This window comes from Saccostrea cucullata, unplaced genomic scaffold (genome assembly GCF_032062105.1).
Source record: "Saccostrea cucullata isolate Sc308-1 unplaced genomic scaffold, CSIRO_AGI_Scuc_v1 ctg249, whole genome shotgun sequence".
Lineage (NCBI taxonomy): Eukaryota > Metazoa > Mollusca > Bivalvia > Ostreida > Ostreidae > Saccostrea > Saccostrea cuccullata.
Window position 1 is genome coordinate 91,884 of NW_026936117.1, and position 17,005 is coordinate 108,888.

A 17,005-nucleotide genomic window follows, 5' to 3' on the forward strand; every position below is an offset into this window, starting at 1 on the left:
TACCGACCCTCTCTTTTTCCCAAACATAATTTCTACCATAAAAGACCGGTTGCCCCCTCCCCGCACTTTTTGTTACAGTATATAGTCAAAGATAGATATTGGGGCAGTATATGAGAAAAAGATGGTACAAAAAGAAGCTGGGGCCTATCCCTCTACCCCTTCCCTAGCTCTACCTCCACGAAATAGGATTTTAAGTTTCAATAAGTTCACTTTTATTGCTGGTCAATTTTATTCTGGTATTAGGTAAGTTGAATCCCCCTTTCAAAAATGATGCTACGTCCCTGGAAATAATTTCCGTTTTAAAAGAATTTTCGGGTGGGCCCCCCCCTTTCAAAAACGATAGCACCCATTGATAACAAGATGTGTTTGTGAAACACTCTTCCTCGTATGGCAGCTTATAGCGTGGGTTGACTTTACGTTTCTCAATTTAAGCAAGTCAAATCCCGAGGTCAAGGTCAAAAGTTTTAAAATTTTTGGCATCCCAATTTAAAGGAAAGTCTTGTCATGACGTAGGAAATTATGAAAACCCAAGTACTAACCGTTAAAAGGTCATGTCACAAGGAAAAAACATGTGGAGTGTCAGGCACGTAGCAACAGAGGGGGGGGGGCTGCCCTCCCCCCACTTTTTTTCCCAACATTACCTTTACTATTGAAAATGTCCATTGAAAGGTTGGTTGCCCCCCCCCCCACACTTCTTACCAAGGTATGGTGATATAAAGGAAATACAGTATTGTGATAGCAACCGTAGCTTTAAAAAATCGTGTTTTATCCAAAAATCTCTTTTAAAATACACTTTTCAATTTTTTAAAATTATTTCTCAGTATTATTATAGATTGACGCATCCTCAAATACCAAAATACCCACAATCTGAATAATAGATGATTTAAAAAAGCATGAAAACTGGGTATTTTATATTGACTTAAGATTTGGTACAGGCTTCGGAAATTTTACTAATTCTAAATTATTAGAGGGCTATTCTGCAAATTACACATGACAACATCTATAGAAATACCTTACTTGTTACGTGCAACCGGACTTTTCAGAGACTATCTTGATTTGGGGTCATAATTTCACTGCTTTACAACTTGTTCTAAGAGTTTTCAACATATTTATTTCTGCTAGCAGCCGTACAATTTTCGAATAGCAACATTGAACGCAGTTTTGTTCCGATAGCAGCCGTTTAGGTACTACACCGTGATTGTATGATTGTATGCCAAAAAAATTGGAAGTGAAAGGAAGGTGGCCTTGAAAAAAGTTGCCCCCCCCCCCCCACGAATAGGATTTTCGAGTTTGGGCAATTTCCTTTTTTTTTTTGCTTGTCAACTAATACAGGTAAGTAAAAAAAATTTCTCTGGTTGCCCCCCCCCCCCACTTTCAAAAACGATGCTACGTGCCTCAGTGTGAAAGCCCTAGCACCATATGTTCAATCAAAACTAAAGTTATGATCAAGGTTGGAATTCTGTGTCAAAGTGGGTCAAATTCTAAGGCAAAGGCAAGAGGTCAAATTTAGTGGTACCCTAAAAAAAGGTCTTGTCACAAAATTCACTGAAATCACAAGGAAAACATATGAATAGGAAAGCCATAACAGTGCCGCCTACTCAAAAGTTTGGGGCAAGATTAACGTTTTATGGACATACAGATGGAAGGACAGGGCAAAAACTATATACCCCCCAAATCTTCGATTACGGGGCATAAAATTTTTTCATTCTTGTCAGTGAAAATTGTTATTTCTGTTCGATCATCTTTAATAATGCAACACTAAATTTAACAGATAATTTTTTTCTGCTACCAATCTCAGCAGTTGGTGGCTACCAAATTTCATTGATGGCAACAAATTTTACAAGAAGTCGATTTTAAATTCACCATTGTAAAATTCTAATCTACTTTTAAATTTTCCCGCCACCATTGGAGAGCACTTGATTTTAATTTTCCCCTTTACAGTTTACAAAGAAGAAGAACAGAAATACAGTAAAATATTTGTTATCCTCTCACATATTATGATAACAAGAAATAAATGGAAAACAAAATAAAAGAAAAATATGGCAAAAATAAACATCCCTTAGTGAGCTGACACTCATGACGACAGCATTGCTGCGCATGCCCACTCATCATCTTCTCGCACTTAGCCGTTCGGCGATACTTACACATCGTGCTGATTGTACACAAAAATAATTTTTACTGAGGATGGATTTAGTAGATGGAGAATCGAGTGTAAGTCAGGTCAGTAATTTGATTGTGCTTTTCTCAGTAAATTGGCGTAGAAAAATTGAATTGAACAGTCGTAGATATTTCTCTGGCGTCGGTAAAAGTTAGGGTAACAAAGGACGATGAAAACGACTAAGTCAAGATGGCCGCAAATTTTCTAAGTCCACATCGACTGTCTGTTTTTTAGCCGATTTTGAAACCAGCATACAAGTTATGAGACAAGAATTTAAATGTTTTAATTGATTGGATCTTTTGATCAGGTAAATATCTTTGTTTTTCTTCCGTTTAGGAAGCCGTCGTGTCCCCGGGAATCCACGATAAGGGTAAGAAAATGCCTCCATCTGCTAAGATTGTAGACATGGCTGCGCGGAGACTAAGTCCTGTCGATATTCCGACTTAGAGCAGAACATGCAGTCACCTAATAACAAACAAGAAAAACACATACATTGAATCAGTAACTTCATATAAATATTTTTAAACACTTTAAGAAGGAGATTAAGAATTTCCTAGATAAATTTGGATAAGATGTAGATAAATGAATATTAATTATTTTGTGGCTTTTAATTCTTTCTAAGGGAAGTAACTCTAAAATGGTATTATGAACTGCATTGTAAAATAAAATGGTCCTTTTTGTTTAGAAAGAAATTGTTTAAATGAAAATTTTTTTTATCAGTTAAAAAGTTTCTTTTTTAAAATTTTTTTTAACTAATTAAAAATATCATATGAAATATACAATCATTGTGAAAAAATTATTTGATTTTTTTTATTGCATTGTTTAGTTGATTTAAAAGCCAAGATGGCAAGCAGTGAAGTAAATCATGCCAATCACGCTGAGCAGAATGGACATGCAACTCTACCGATGATCAAAGATGAAGATAAGCACAAGAGCTCTAAGCATTCCTCTAGCTCTAAGCATGGCTCTTCATCCTCAAAGCACTCAAGCAGCAGTTCCAGCAAACACCATAGTAGCTCAAGCTCATCCAGCAAACACAAAGAGAGCAGTAGTTCTGGTTCCAGCAAACACAAAGATAAGGAGAGGAGCAGCTCAAGCTCAAAGGATAAGAGCTCAAGCAGTAAGCATTCCAGCTCATCTCACAAGTCCAGCTCAAGCAGCAACCATAAAGAAGGTAGTTCTAGTAGCCACAAGGAGGGGAGTTCAAAGGAGAAAAGTTCAAGCAGCAGCAAGGAGCGGGGTTCCAGCAGCCACAAAGAGGGCTCGAGCAAGCACAGCTCATCAAGCAGTCACAAGCACAGCTCGTCTTCAAGCAGCCACAAGCATAAGGACGGGAGCAGCTCTAAGCACAGCTCTTCATCTTCAGAGCAAAAGCATAAAGAGAGAACAAAAGAGGAGGTTGAAAAGGTAAAGGTTAAGTCTGAGCCATCTTCCCCAATAAAGTCGCCAGTACGGGAAAAATCTCCTAGCAAGTCCCCCAGCAAGAAGGAGTCCTCACCTGTTAAACACGTCAAAGAAGAGGAGATGAGTGATGATGAAATACCTTTGGTAAGATTATCGTAACAACTTTACAATATCACATGCCATATAAGTCGCCTGTATTTCTAATGTAGTCTGATGACAACTTTCAATATTAATGTAGGCTACTAGGATAAAGAAGGAACAGCCCCCAGAGAAGAGACCACATGAATCTGACGATGACGATGATGAACCCCTTTCAGCAAGGTAGAGATTCCTCAAATGCTTATCCTCTGAAAATGTATAGTAGATTAAAGATATACACCTCAAATAATTTTCTCGTTTCCCACATAGGAGAGTTACATAGCTATTTTTAGCTCACCTCAACGAAATTGGGGGAGCTTATGTAATACCTTCAGCGTTGGTGTCAGCGTCCCAGGTTAAGGTTAAGTTTTTTGGAGCAGTTTTCTATTTAAGGTCAAGATCTAGTAAATAACTTGAAACTATATTTTTGGTGCTAGATCCATTATGACGTCATAATCAATTTCAACTTTCTTTTTCCCGTACTTTATGGCTTTAGCAGAATTATGTAGGAAATAGGGTATTTTCAAGTCATTCAATTTGAAATCATATGAAAAGTAAACCGGATACCTATATTAAATTTGATATTGATTTAAAGAAGAGGCCATGAACATACTAATTACCATTTTCTGAGAGACTGTAGGCAATCTGGATACATTTCCTTTGCCAAATACGAAAAAAACTCCCATATTTATGTCTGGTTTTCTTAATTTTTCATTGAAAATGACAGTTTGAAATACAGTTTTTCATCTTGTTTACCTACAAATTATGCCCCGAAACACCTTATTTGACCAAGCTAAAGTTGTAAAGCATCAATAAAAGAATTTATTTCTCAAGTTTGATAAATCTGTAGGCACCTTTCATTTACTAGATCTTGACCTTAAGTACAAGTTTCTTTGTCCTTTATTGATTCTAGTGTGTTTCATTGTACCAGTCAAAGTTTCAGATGCTGCAGTTTCAGGGAAGGAATGACTAGGTTAATGTTTTTGGAGCAGGTTAACATTTTTGGTGCAGTTTTTGATGTAGGTCTCATTTCCAAGGAACTATAAGACCTACCGTAATTTTCGGGTCATAGGTCGATGGGGTATATAGGTCGAAAGGCTCATTTTCAGCCTTAATTTTTGAAAAATTCTAAGATAGGACGAACTTACTATATAGGACGAGGCTTTGTTTCCCGTTTTCTAAAGATTCTTACGCAGATACAACGTATCAGAACAGGTAAACCTCTAGAATTACCGGGGTTATTCCGTGACATGAACGTATCAAGAAAACAAACAGTTATTTTAATGAGTACAGCATTTAAATAAAGTTTTTTTTAAAAAATGTAGTTAAAACTTCTTTGAATTGTGTTACTACTTATTTTTCTCCAACTTGCCCGTTCAATGCCTCCGTAGTTTCATACTGTTGTTAAACCACAGGCATAAATAACACGTAAATACGTTCTTATTTTGCAGCTATAATTCGGGAAATACCCGAGAACAAAGAATAATCAGTCTGATTTCAGAACAACTTGGACACATTCCTAATATATTTTATTCAGACATTATTTACCGGTGGACGACAATCGCTTCGATGTCCGCCATTTTCAGTTTTGTTCTTCAGGGATTTGCTAAAACCCGCAAACGACCATTGAATGTATATATAAAACAACAGTAAAGAATTGAAATAATATTACCACGCTATAAGTTTAATTATATATTTAATTGAGAGTACCGGTACATTCACAATTTGACCGTCATTATGAATTTCATGGCTTTGTTTGTTCAATGATGTGTAACACTAATACCCTATAACGGCACGTGGATTTGCTAATCATGCCTGCGGGTATTAAACCAACACAGGCGTTAAAACCTTTGCGTGTACACACAGTGTAAATCCTTTTATCTGTGAGACAATTAAAATTCTGTTAGAAGCCAATCTTTGTATAGCGCTAATTCGTTTGACCGGCATTATAATTAAATAAAATAAAAAAATATATAGTAATGACTATCGGTTTATTTGGTAATTAAATTTAGGAATTGACTGGCAAATATTTATTTCACTCATTTTACACTTAAATAAATATAAGACTGTCACAATAAATAAAATTAATACTATTTCAATTTATCTACTAATAAATGGTAAAACCTTGATATTTTTTCCGTATTTTAAATTTTGATACGGTTGGGGTTTTACTTTTAGTAAACGGTAGTGACTTCCTAACTTCACAAGATGGCTACCGCATGATGGCAATGGATAACACGCTGAGGAATTATTTTTTTGATGAAGCACAGTTTTTTCCTTTGTCATCAACGGATATGTAATGGAATTTATTTTGTAAGAAAGCTATAGAATAAATATTTTATTGTTTACCTGGGCATTAATTTTTCTGCGTAAAATAATGAAAAAAGTTATGAAAGTGGCACAGATTTGCTTTGAAATTGACGTAAATTTTATTGATTTTGGGGCATTTTTCGTAAACTTGAACCTTAGAAAGGTCGAAATCGTATATTGGTCGACCTCAGCGGCTCTGAGAAAAAAAGTACCGACCTATAATCCGAAAATTACGGTATGTTGACCAAACTTGCATGGATGATACATCTAAAGATGCACACTACCAGGCTTGCTTCGGATGCTGAATCTGACCTACATTTTGCATGAGTGAACAGGTTAAAAGTTTTAGGTGTAGGTCTTATTTCCAAATAACCATGAGCCCTATGTTGACCAAACTTGCATGGATGATACATCTAAGAATGCACACTACCAGGCTTGCTTCGGATGCTGAATCTGACCTACATTTTCTGGTTGAGTGAACAGGTTAAAGTTTTTGGTGCAGGCTTCATTTCCAAGGATGGATGGTACATCTTAGTATGCATACTACCAGGCTTGCTTCGAATGCTGAATCTGACCTACATTTTCTGGATGAGTGAACAGGTTTAAGTTGTTGGTGCTGGTTTCATTTCCAAGTTACTATGAGCCCTATAATGACTAAACCTGCATGGATGATACATCCTAGGATGCATACTACCAGACTTTCTTTGGATGCTGAATCTGACGTACATTTTCCGGATGAGTGAACAGGTTAAAGTTTTTGGTACAGGATTCATTTCCAAGTAACTACAATGTATGAACTCTTTAATGACCAAACTTGCATGGATGATACATCTAAGAATGCATTCTACCAGGCTGGTTTCGGATGCTGAATCTGACCTACATTTTCTGGATGAGTGAAGAGGTTAAGTTTTTATGCAGGTTTCATTTCCAAGTAACTATGAGCCCTTTGTTGTGCAAACCTGCATGGATGATACATCTTAGGATGCACACTAATGGACTTGCTTCGGATGCTGAATTTGACATATATTTTCCAGATAATGGACCAGGTAAAAGTTATGGGTGCAGGTCTATTACCAAGAAACTATAAGGCTTATATAAACCAATCTTGCACAAATAATGCCTCAAGGGATGAAAACTCTCAAACTTGCTTCAGATGCTGAATTTTAATTACATTTTGTTATGAAGATTGAAGAACTAGTTTGAAGTTTTTATATAGGTCTATTCCAAAGTATCAGATCAAAATTGCATAAATTTTGCATTTTTGGATGTACACTCTTTGTTGGGTAATTGTGTGACTTTGCCTTACTTAAATACAACATTCGTTGAGGTGAGCTCTATAATCTCTGATTACCTATGTTTAAAAGTATTCTTTTAACTGAAATCTAATCTGGAAACTTTATTAGTGTAAAAAGAGACTGTTGAAAAAATTCTTCGAACATGTCGAAATTTTATGATCAGAAAAAGCCATTCATTTTTAGAAAACTATATTGTCTTAAAAATTTCAAATTCACCATTTTTCACCAAATAACGTAGCTCTGTCAAACATCAGGGCTCATTTCTGTCAGAGAAGCGTAAGTTTATAAGGAAGTTGATAATCATAATGTGTCCCATGTCCACCTCTTTTAAAAAGGAAAAAAGGGGGATAATTGGTTTAGAGTTAATTTATTTTCAAGATGGTACACCTCAGAAGACAATTCAAAAATATATAATTTAAGTTATGTAAATTAAGGACCATCAATACACTGCACACAAAAAAAGAGTCATAAGTGATTATGCAGAAAGACTTATATGCCCTTAGATCTCAATTGAATTTATTTAAATTGAAATAGATCTGCAATTTATATCACTTAATTTGAAATCAAGACTTCCTAGCACTCTATATTTGGCCTTAGATGAAATTATTAATTGGAAGGTAAACTTTATCTTCGTTTCAAAAGTATTCTTAGTGAAGGTAAAACTGAATTTGAAATGTGTTAGTAAGAAAAGTATTTTTTTTTAGAATTGAAAAAGAGAAGAAAAAGATAAAGAAAGAAGCAAAAGTAGAAAAGCCCAGCAGTGCAAAAAAGAGGAAAACTAGTGACTTTGATGATGAGGTTCCTAAGGTAGGATCTGAAAACCAAGCAGAGATTTATATTTATACTTACACAACAAACACACTCAAAACTTCTCACAATAAAACTTTAAAAAAAAAAAAAAAAAAAAATGTTTAAAAAGACGTATCTTAATTTGTTCAAAGAAGTTTGTTGAAAAATCTTGTTTAAAATGATTTATATGAGTATCTCTTTTACAGAAGAAGAAGAAGAAGGTGAAGACTGAAAGTGGAAAACAAGAAAACAAATCGCCCTCCAAGAAAGTGAAGGAGGAGGAGACACATGAAGTTTGGAGATGGTAGAGTATCACAAAGTATATAAGGCCAAGCTTAAAAAATTCTTTGTTTGCAGTTGCCGACCTATAATCTTTTGAATGGGTAGGTAGGTAGGCATTCTTTTTTTTTTGGAATTCAGTTTTTGGATATTTGTGAGATAACAAATAATAGAGCTTTTCATAGGTCTACTAAACAAGAATAATCTTGTATAAACCACAGACTGATAAAAACAAAAACTAAAATCAAACAGTTTTAATATCCTGAAAATTAAAAAAAAAATTAATATAACAAAATGGCCCCAAAAAAGTTTGGGTCAGGTGAATTTTCAGTGGGTCAGTAGGCAACTGCAAACAAATCAATTTTTATATGGGTCTTAGAAACTTTCTCTCTATAACTGTAACAGATGATAGATTACACATAAAATGTTTTATGCCTACTCTCTGTAGCTGTATTTAGTGAGAATCGATGTGAAGATGTACTATATTAAGACAAGTCAGGTACCATACATTTTTACATATCTTGATCTGCTTTGATTGCTTTGTGTAGGTGGGAGGAGGAACGTAGGGATGACGGAGTGAAGTGGCATTCACTGGAACACAAAGGACCATTATTTGCCCCTGATTATGAACCACTGCCAGACGACATCAAATTTTACTATGAAGGTACGGCATTTTATGTCCCTTGTCTTCCTTTTGTCAGCAATATCAATAGAAAAAAAGGTAAAAGTAAACACTTAATAAATTGAATGTACTGTATTTTATTTCCCTTGTCTTCACTTTTCTACAACTTAAAAAGAAAAATTTTAAGAGTAAATACTTGATAAATTCTTATTTGACAGGTAAAGTGTTTAGATTGTCGGAGCCTGCAGAAGAAGTGGCCACTTTTTACGCCAAGATGTTGGAGCATGATTACACCACCAAGGACGTCTTTAACAAGAACTTCATGAAAGACTGGAGAAAGGTGAATAAGTAAACATGTCACAGGTCAAAAGACTGGTGATAGTACTAATCCATTGTCAAAAGTTCAGAAGTTTGGAATCAGGTAAAATGATGGAGAAAGGTAGATAACCACAGGTGAACACTGGTCAGAAAACTAGAAATAGGATTATTCAACGTTATCACAGGTTAAAAAAATAACAGAAAAAAGTAGGGAAAGGCATACATGTTAACCTATTGGGATGAAAAAGAGGGAGATTCAGACCTCAAAAGCGGTAGCATTGCGCGCGTGTTGTTTAACGCTTGGATTATCAATATCTTTCATGTAATATACATGTATATTATAAGCCTTAAATGAAATCAGGTACCTGAACTAACTAATCTTAAAACAGCAAAGAAGAAGACAGAAACACCTTAAGTTTGACATAAATTGTACAAATTCAAATATTTTTCATGCTCATCATTTTGCTTGGATTGGCTGCTTTACTTAGCCTTTTGAAGAGTGATCTTTGCTGAAATAGCCTAGAAGCAATAATTCTGAATGTTCATTCAGTTTTTAAACAAATGATGGCATGGTTTAATCTAGATCCAAAACAAGTTCGTATCTATAAATCAGATTTCCCGCGATGATCGAAAACGAATTAGAGATGTGCCACATGGCTTGGTCAATCGAGTGAATTCTATTGACTTTACTGATAAAGTTGTGAGCTTCTGTGCTTTTAAAGACGATGTCAAATGTTTTTATCTAATTCTTAAAAGCTGTATCTCCTTTTTCATGGCAGGGATGTTGATTAATTTATCGTAACCAATGTAATCACTGGTAGTCTTATGTTGTTGTCGTTGTCAAATCGGTGCTTGAAATCAATGTACAAAAAAGCGTTTGTATGATTCCTAGTCAAATCACGCGATATCTAGCGAGATTTTATGAGAGTGGCTTCAAAAATGGATACCCAAGCGAACCAAAAATACTTTAAACGCAGCTTTTGTAGAAAAGCGGTAGATTTCTGAATTAAATCGGTAGGCGGGAGATGGAGTGAAAAAGCGGTAGACTCCCGCCTAAATCGGGAGAGTTAACATGTATGGGAAAGGTAAACAATCACAGGTGTGCACTTGTCAGAAAACCAGAGATACATGTAGGAGAATAATTACAGTTGTCATAATTACAGGTAAAAAAAAAAGGGTCCAGAGGAAGTTGATTATCATTTACACTGTCATAAGCATTGAGGAATAGAAATAATAAATCTTTGTTTTCACAGACAATGACATCTGAAGAGAGGGATTTGATCAAGGATTTGAAGAAGTGCAACTTTAAGGAAATGGCCGAGTATTTCAAGCTCAAGTCTGAGGAAAGAAAAAATCGCTCTAAAGAAGAAAAAAAGGTATTGAATGGGGATGTTTGTTATTCATTTCAAAACCAGAAGTAAAATCCACTCTATTACTTTACTGCACGGCTTACATTTTAATGTTTTCAGGCTGAGAAATTGAAAAATGAAGAAATTCAGAAGGAGTATGGATTTTGTACAATGGATAACCACAAGGAGAAGATTGGTAACTTTAGGATAGAACCTCCCGGTCTCTTCCGAGGTCGAGGGGACCACCCCAAGCAGGGCATGCTGAAGACAAGGACCCTCCCCGAGGACGTTATCATCAACTGTAGCAAGTAAGTTACGGGGGTCAAAAGGTCAGGTTGTAGCAAGTGAGTTACAGGGGTCAAAAGTTCAAGTTGTAGCTAGTGAGTTACAGGGGTCAAAAGGTCAAGTTGTAGCAAGTGAGTTGCAAGGGTTACTAGAGTTAGCAGGTACTGAAGTGGAAAATAACTTAACACTTGTGTGATGTATGGGTAGACTGTATGAAAGTTTGACCTTGTATGTTTTATTTCAGGGGTTCAAAAATACCTAGCCCTCCACCTGGACATAAATGGAAAGAAGTGCGACATGACAACAAGGTATGAGTTGTGTTAATTTAGGCCATAATAAATAAATTGCTAGATTCTCATCCGAATTTTTTTAAAAATCGTGACGGGCGGGCGGCTTTTATTTTATATTTTTTTATTTTTTCAATTTTGCAGATTTTTTATTGACCTGGTCGTCAATCGGTGTAATTTTATCTACAATACCCGAATAAAAGTCATAGTAAAGGTTTAATTTCTCTTCACATCATCACCAATCTTTTTCAACCAATGACCCTTGCTTAAAATATATACGCATGTACATGTATTACAGCAATTACCATCTTTTCAGCTATCAAAGTCATGTCGACTTTCGCGGGATTTAAAACAAAAGTAGAATGGTAGATGAATACCGATCACGATCAGAATTAAGACGAAGGAAAACAGAAATTAAAAAAATCGAGGCGGGGTATAAAATCGGGGCGGGCGGGCGGGGATGAGAATCTTGGAATATTTTTATTACGGCCTTATGATGATATATGATATTTATGATAACCTTATCTTTGTACAATTAAATTAATGGAATCTTGTGGTTGCAGGTGTCTTGGCTTGCCTGCTGGAATGAAAATATCCAAGGGAGTACTAAGTATGTCATGTTGAATGCAGCCTCCAGACTAAAGGTGAGGAAAAGTTAACATATATTGTTGATATGAATATGACAAATTGGTCTTGTGTGATTAATAAACATAATTCATGATCTGACAGGGAGAGAAAGATTGGCAGAAGTATGAGACAGCTAGAAGACTACATAAATGTGTGGACAAGATTCGAGCCCAGTACAGAGAGGACTGGAAGTCCAAGGAAATGAGGATCAGACAGAGAGCTGTGGCTCTATACTTCATTGATAAGGTAAGACGGTTATATCATGAAATTCTCCTCTCTTCTTTCAAAAAGGAAAAATTTCCTTCAAAACAATCCCTCCTAAGAATTTATTTTGTTTCAATATCTGCATTTTTACATATTGTATTTTCATTTGGCCCTTATACACTGATCTGAAATGCTTATGTGTTGTATTATATAGCTTGCCTTGAGAGCTGGTAATGAAAAAGAAGAAGGCGAGACCGCAGACACTGTGGGTTGCTGTTCTCTAAGGAAGGAGCATTTAAACCTCCATGAGAAGTATGATGACCAGGAGTATGTGGTAGAGTTTGATTTCCTGGGTAAGGACTCCATCCGATACTACAACAGAATTCCCGTGGAGAAAAGAGTCTTCAAAAATCTGCAGCTCTTCATGGAAAACAAAGCAGGAGATGATGATGTCTTTGATCGTCTTAATGTAAGTTTGAAACTTGATTTATTGTCTATAAAATCTTTAAAATGCATAACCTCTGACTGGAATGAAAAAAAATCTCTAGCAATAAAATTTGAATGAAAAAAAGAAAATGTAAAGATAGAATTAAAGTTTGTGTCTGATTATTAAAAATAGCCCTTTATTTTTAGACCACTATTTTGAACAAACATCTTCAGGAACTGATGGAAGGCCTTACAGCTAAAGTTTTCAGGACGTATAACGCTTCACGAACGCTGCAAGAGCAGCTCAATATCTTGACAGAAGGTAGAGATTTCACAGTCTATCAGACGTTAATTTAGCAATGTTTCTGTAGGAGAGATTCTGACGTGTTTTTATGTTTACAGCTGATGATGGTGTGGCGGCTAAGTTACTGTCCTACAATCGAGCTAACCGTGCTGTCGCCATCCTGTGTAACCATCAGAGGGCCGCCCCCAAAAACTTTGGTAAACAGATGGAGAACTTACAGAACAAGGTGTGTAACTCTTACAGTGCTCAATAAGTAACTAATTATTGGAAGTAATGGGGATAATGTCCCCTCTTTTGTTATTTCACATTTGTCAGTACTATTTGTATGATTCTTTCTGTCTGGGATGTTTGTAATTTTTTTCTGCTCTATGTATAGTTGTTAGACCATGTGAGATGTTTGTATTTCTGGTGTATTTTGTCAGATTGAGGATAAGAAAGCCGCCATTAAGGAAGCCAAGAAGAATGTGAAGGATGCCAAGGCCGACTACAAGGCCACCAAGACAGAGAAGGCTAAACAGTAAGATATAAACAATACCACTACAATAACAATAACACTACAGACAACATGGCAGATAACAACACAAGGCCACCAAGATAGACAATAACACAGGGGTGTAGAAATAACAGTACCATAAAAGTGGAATACATTGCAGGGGGTTTAATTTCACGGTGTTCACAATCAAACAATGTTCCTCCCATACAATGTTGTATGCTGTAATACACCGTTTTCAGTTTCCATTTTAGTAATACTGTAAATTTGAAACATATAAGGTTTATAACTATGGCTGATTAAAAATAATTTTTGGATACATTTGTTATAAGTAAAAGAAATTCAGTGACTGTGAAATTTAAACCACTATGCATTGTACCAACATAAAAATTCTTGAAATATTAAGTAGATTGAAAGATTTTTATTGTAATTTAAAAAAAAAATGATCTGGAAAGACATAAAACATTGACAAAAGAACATGGAATGTGAACATTGTTTTGTAAGGAAGAATGTATTTCAGCTTTATTTATTTAGAGTTGAACTGCAATATTTTTAGTTCATGAAAATTTTAGTATTAAAGCAAACTATAAATCAATCATTCAGGGCTCTGACAAAAAGGAAGACCCAGTTGGAGAGATTGGAAGAACAACTGACAAAGCTGGAGGTTCAGGCCACAGACAAGGTAACGGTGTACTTCTGTCATATAAAGAATTTCCTATCCTAACTTTGTCAGTGCCTGGAAACTGTTAAGAGTTGTCATACACTCAATGAATAATTCTAGAAATTGTTTAAATTTAAACATTTTTTTCAACATACGAAAAACAAATTTGAGAGTCTGCATGTGCTTATTTGTCTTTTTTTGCAATATAAGTAGAAAAAATAAAAATTTAGCAGAATTTTGGGGGGAATATTAGTATCTCACTTATAGCAGATGGAAAGGGAGAGAACTTTGTAGACCTTATTTTTAAAGCATGTTTAAAGTACATGTATATCCTGATATTCCACATTTTGTCACAGCTTCTGAAGAACATTTTATCTAGCAATTAGATACTTTTTATAATGCTCTTTAATTTACATGCATTAACAGCATCTTGATTAAATTTTATTTTAATAGGAAGAAAATAAAGAAATAGCCCTTGGAACCTCCAAACTTAACTATCTGGATCCCAGAATTTCTGTTGCATGGTAGGTGAACATGTTTTTTCCTCATTATTTTAAACATTATGTGGCTCAAACCTGCAGACTATATCAGAAATAAGATTTGCTGATACAATATGTAACTCATTTCAGGTGCAAAAAATGGGAGGTCCCTGTAGAAAAAATCTACAACAAAACCCAGCGTGAGAAGTTTAGGTGGGCTATAGACATGGCGGAAGCTGACTATGAATTTTAACAACAGTGATGCATTAGCTGAAGGAAGAATTCTTTATTATGGATACAATGGGCATGACTGTATTAGACATTATCTGATGCAGATACTAATGTGTACTTGATGCAAATGATTAATTGGATATTGTGCCAGATAAACTTTATAGATTATTCCATTGAAAGAAATATAGTCATCAGATCTTGTTAATGAAGAAAGAATTGTATAAATTACATTTTTGTAATATAAGCATTTCTGTAGATTTATAGGAAAGTATTAATTTATGGTCTACAAGACTTGTATATTTGCATCCTTCTAAATAGTTTGACAGAATGTTAAGTATGCTGCATGTTTTAAATTATGAATATTTTAAATCAGTTTTGTCAATGAATAGAAGGCATTTTAATCATGAATTGAATCCTGATTGCTAATTTCATCATGTTTTACTGTATATTTTTAAAAGAACAGAAGAATGAAATGTGTGTTAGTGTGTTACACAAAATAAAACAATTTTTGCTGTATTAGGTATAGTAGGCTCTTGTCATTATAAAATGATGCATATTTTCTGAAATCATTACTGAAGTCTAATTTTATTTTTTTTTCTTAGTTGTTCCCTTTTAAAAACTTCTTTTTAGGATTTTAGATTTAAATGTGTAAGAAGACAAACATTTATTAAAAGAACATAACTAATGACTGTATGGTGCCAGCCATTTTAAGTATGGTGTGAATTATGTACACTGCAGTAATATTTAACTTCATATTGCTTAAAGAAAAAACAGGAATATAAAGTCATTATTAGCAATCTCACCATTGTAAACAGGCTATACTTTCTCTGTACATAGATATAGCAGCATGGTTTAACTTTTAATGGAAGTCCTTTACTTTGTAGCATGTATTAAAGTTATAGATAATGTGGTAAAAATTTTGATAGTAAATATTTTTTTTATCAAATATGCATGTCAACAATTTTGAAAAATAACTTTACTTACAGTTGTAACTTTGAATGAAAGATTAGTTTGCTCACAATCTCTACTTCTGCAGTGGGATTGGTTTGAAAATATTTTTTATTCTTTTTTTTTAAAAAAAGATTCCTGTAATATTTTTTATTTCAAAATATTCATCAGATAACTTCTGTTCAAAATGTTCATTAAAGAACTGTATATATAACAAAGAGCAACAAAGTGCCTGACAACATAGGAGAGTTATGGTCCTTTATTAGTCTACCTCACGTCTGGCACTTATTTTATGTTTATAACACAACATATCTGTCATAAATGTCAAAGTTTTGCATGTCACAGTAGATGCTTTTAGTCTTTCATTTACACATATTTTATTCCAAACACCGAAGACATTTGCCTTTTCATGTATCAGCATGTAAAAATAGATCTCATAAGTTCAAAAAAATATTTCTCAAACATAAATTGTAAATTAGAAGTTGGTAGGTTGTGTCTATTGATTGAAGAGAAATCCTTATCAAATTCCACGGTATTTTTTTTTTGATATTCCATTACGTCTTGTAAATCGGTATCATTCTGTGATGTGTTGACAAGCTACGTTATATCTGTGTGATACATTTGTTTTTGAGCTGTTTTGTCGTTATCAGATGAAATGTACACAACCAATAAAATATCAGACATCTTGTTATTACTGTCCAAATAAACTTGGTATGAATACATCTTGTTTTGTTATAAATATAGTGGCTACTGGTTAGGCTTATGAACTTTGTTATGTATGCGGAACATACACAGGGACCAGCATCACACAATGTTCAAATTTTATGTAACCACTTCAAATCCTTTTAGTGCACGTATATATATAGTGGTGCTAACATAAAATCAAATATAGAATGTTACTGGCCCCTGTGGCTACATACATGTAGTTTGAATTTGTTTAGGACTTCTAATACTTGAAGGATACTTGAAGGACTGTGTGCTACTCTTAATGTCTACATATGGTGCTGTACAATCTTGAATAGATGTCAAATAATTTTTACCCATTATTCTCTGGGTATGTTAAAAGAACCCCAGAGATTGTCAACCGAAAAAGAAGTCCCCATGACCTTTTGAAACTTCATGGCTATATTTACATGAAAATATTTAAGATATTAATTGGCCTAGAATTATTGTACTTCACTTGATGCATCTTTGGTCCTTGTAATGTGTCAACCTTAAAGTAGGTCATGTTGATCTACTCTTGGAATTTTTTGACTATATCTTTATATTTCAAGTACATGTAATAAGAGGCTTAGAATCATCAAAATTTGTTAGTTGATGCATCTTGATTTAGGAGTATTTTTAAAATGCAGGCACACAGCAATGTGAAAACCCCCCTCTTTTTTTCCCAACATTACTTTT

At 34.5% G+C, this 17,005-nt stretch overlaps 1 protein-coding gene across 1 annotated transcript; it reads left to right on the plus strand.

Annotated features, from left to right (window-relative positions):
* Positions 1-2,089: 2,089 nt before the first annotated feature.
* LOC134244788 (DNA topoisomerase I, mitochondrial-like) lies at positions 2,090-16,324 on the plus strand. Its single transcript, XM_062727029.1, has 20 exons — positions 2,090-2,220; positions 2,495-2,528; positions 2,985-3,706; positions 3,801-3,883; positions 8,010-8,112; positions 8,301-8,398; positions 8,922-9,037; positions 9,214-9,335; positions 10,567-10,689; positions 10,783-10,970; positions 11,192-11,255; positions 11,798-11,878; positions 11,964-12,107; positions 12,280-12,534; positions 12,699-12,813; positions 12,894-13,021; positions 13,218-13,312; positions 13,889-13,967; positions 14,400-14,470; positions 14,576-16,324. Exons 1-20 carry the CDS (start codon positions 2,185-2,187, stop codon positions 14,676-14,678), a joined length of 2,760 nt encoding a protein of 919 aa, XP_062583013.1. The 5' UTR covers positions 2,090-2,184; the 3' UTR covers positions 14,679-16,324.
* Positions 16,325-17,005: the final 681 nt, after the last annotated feature.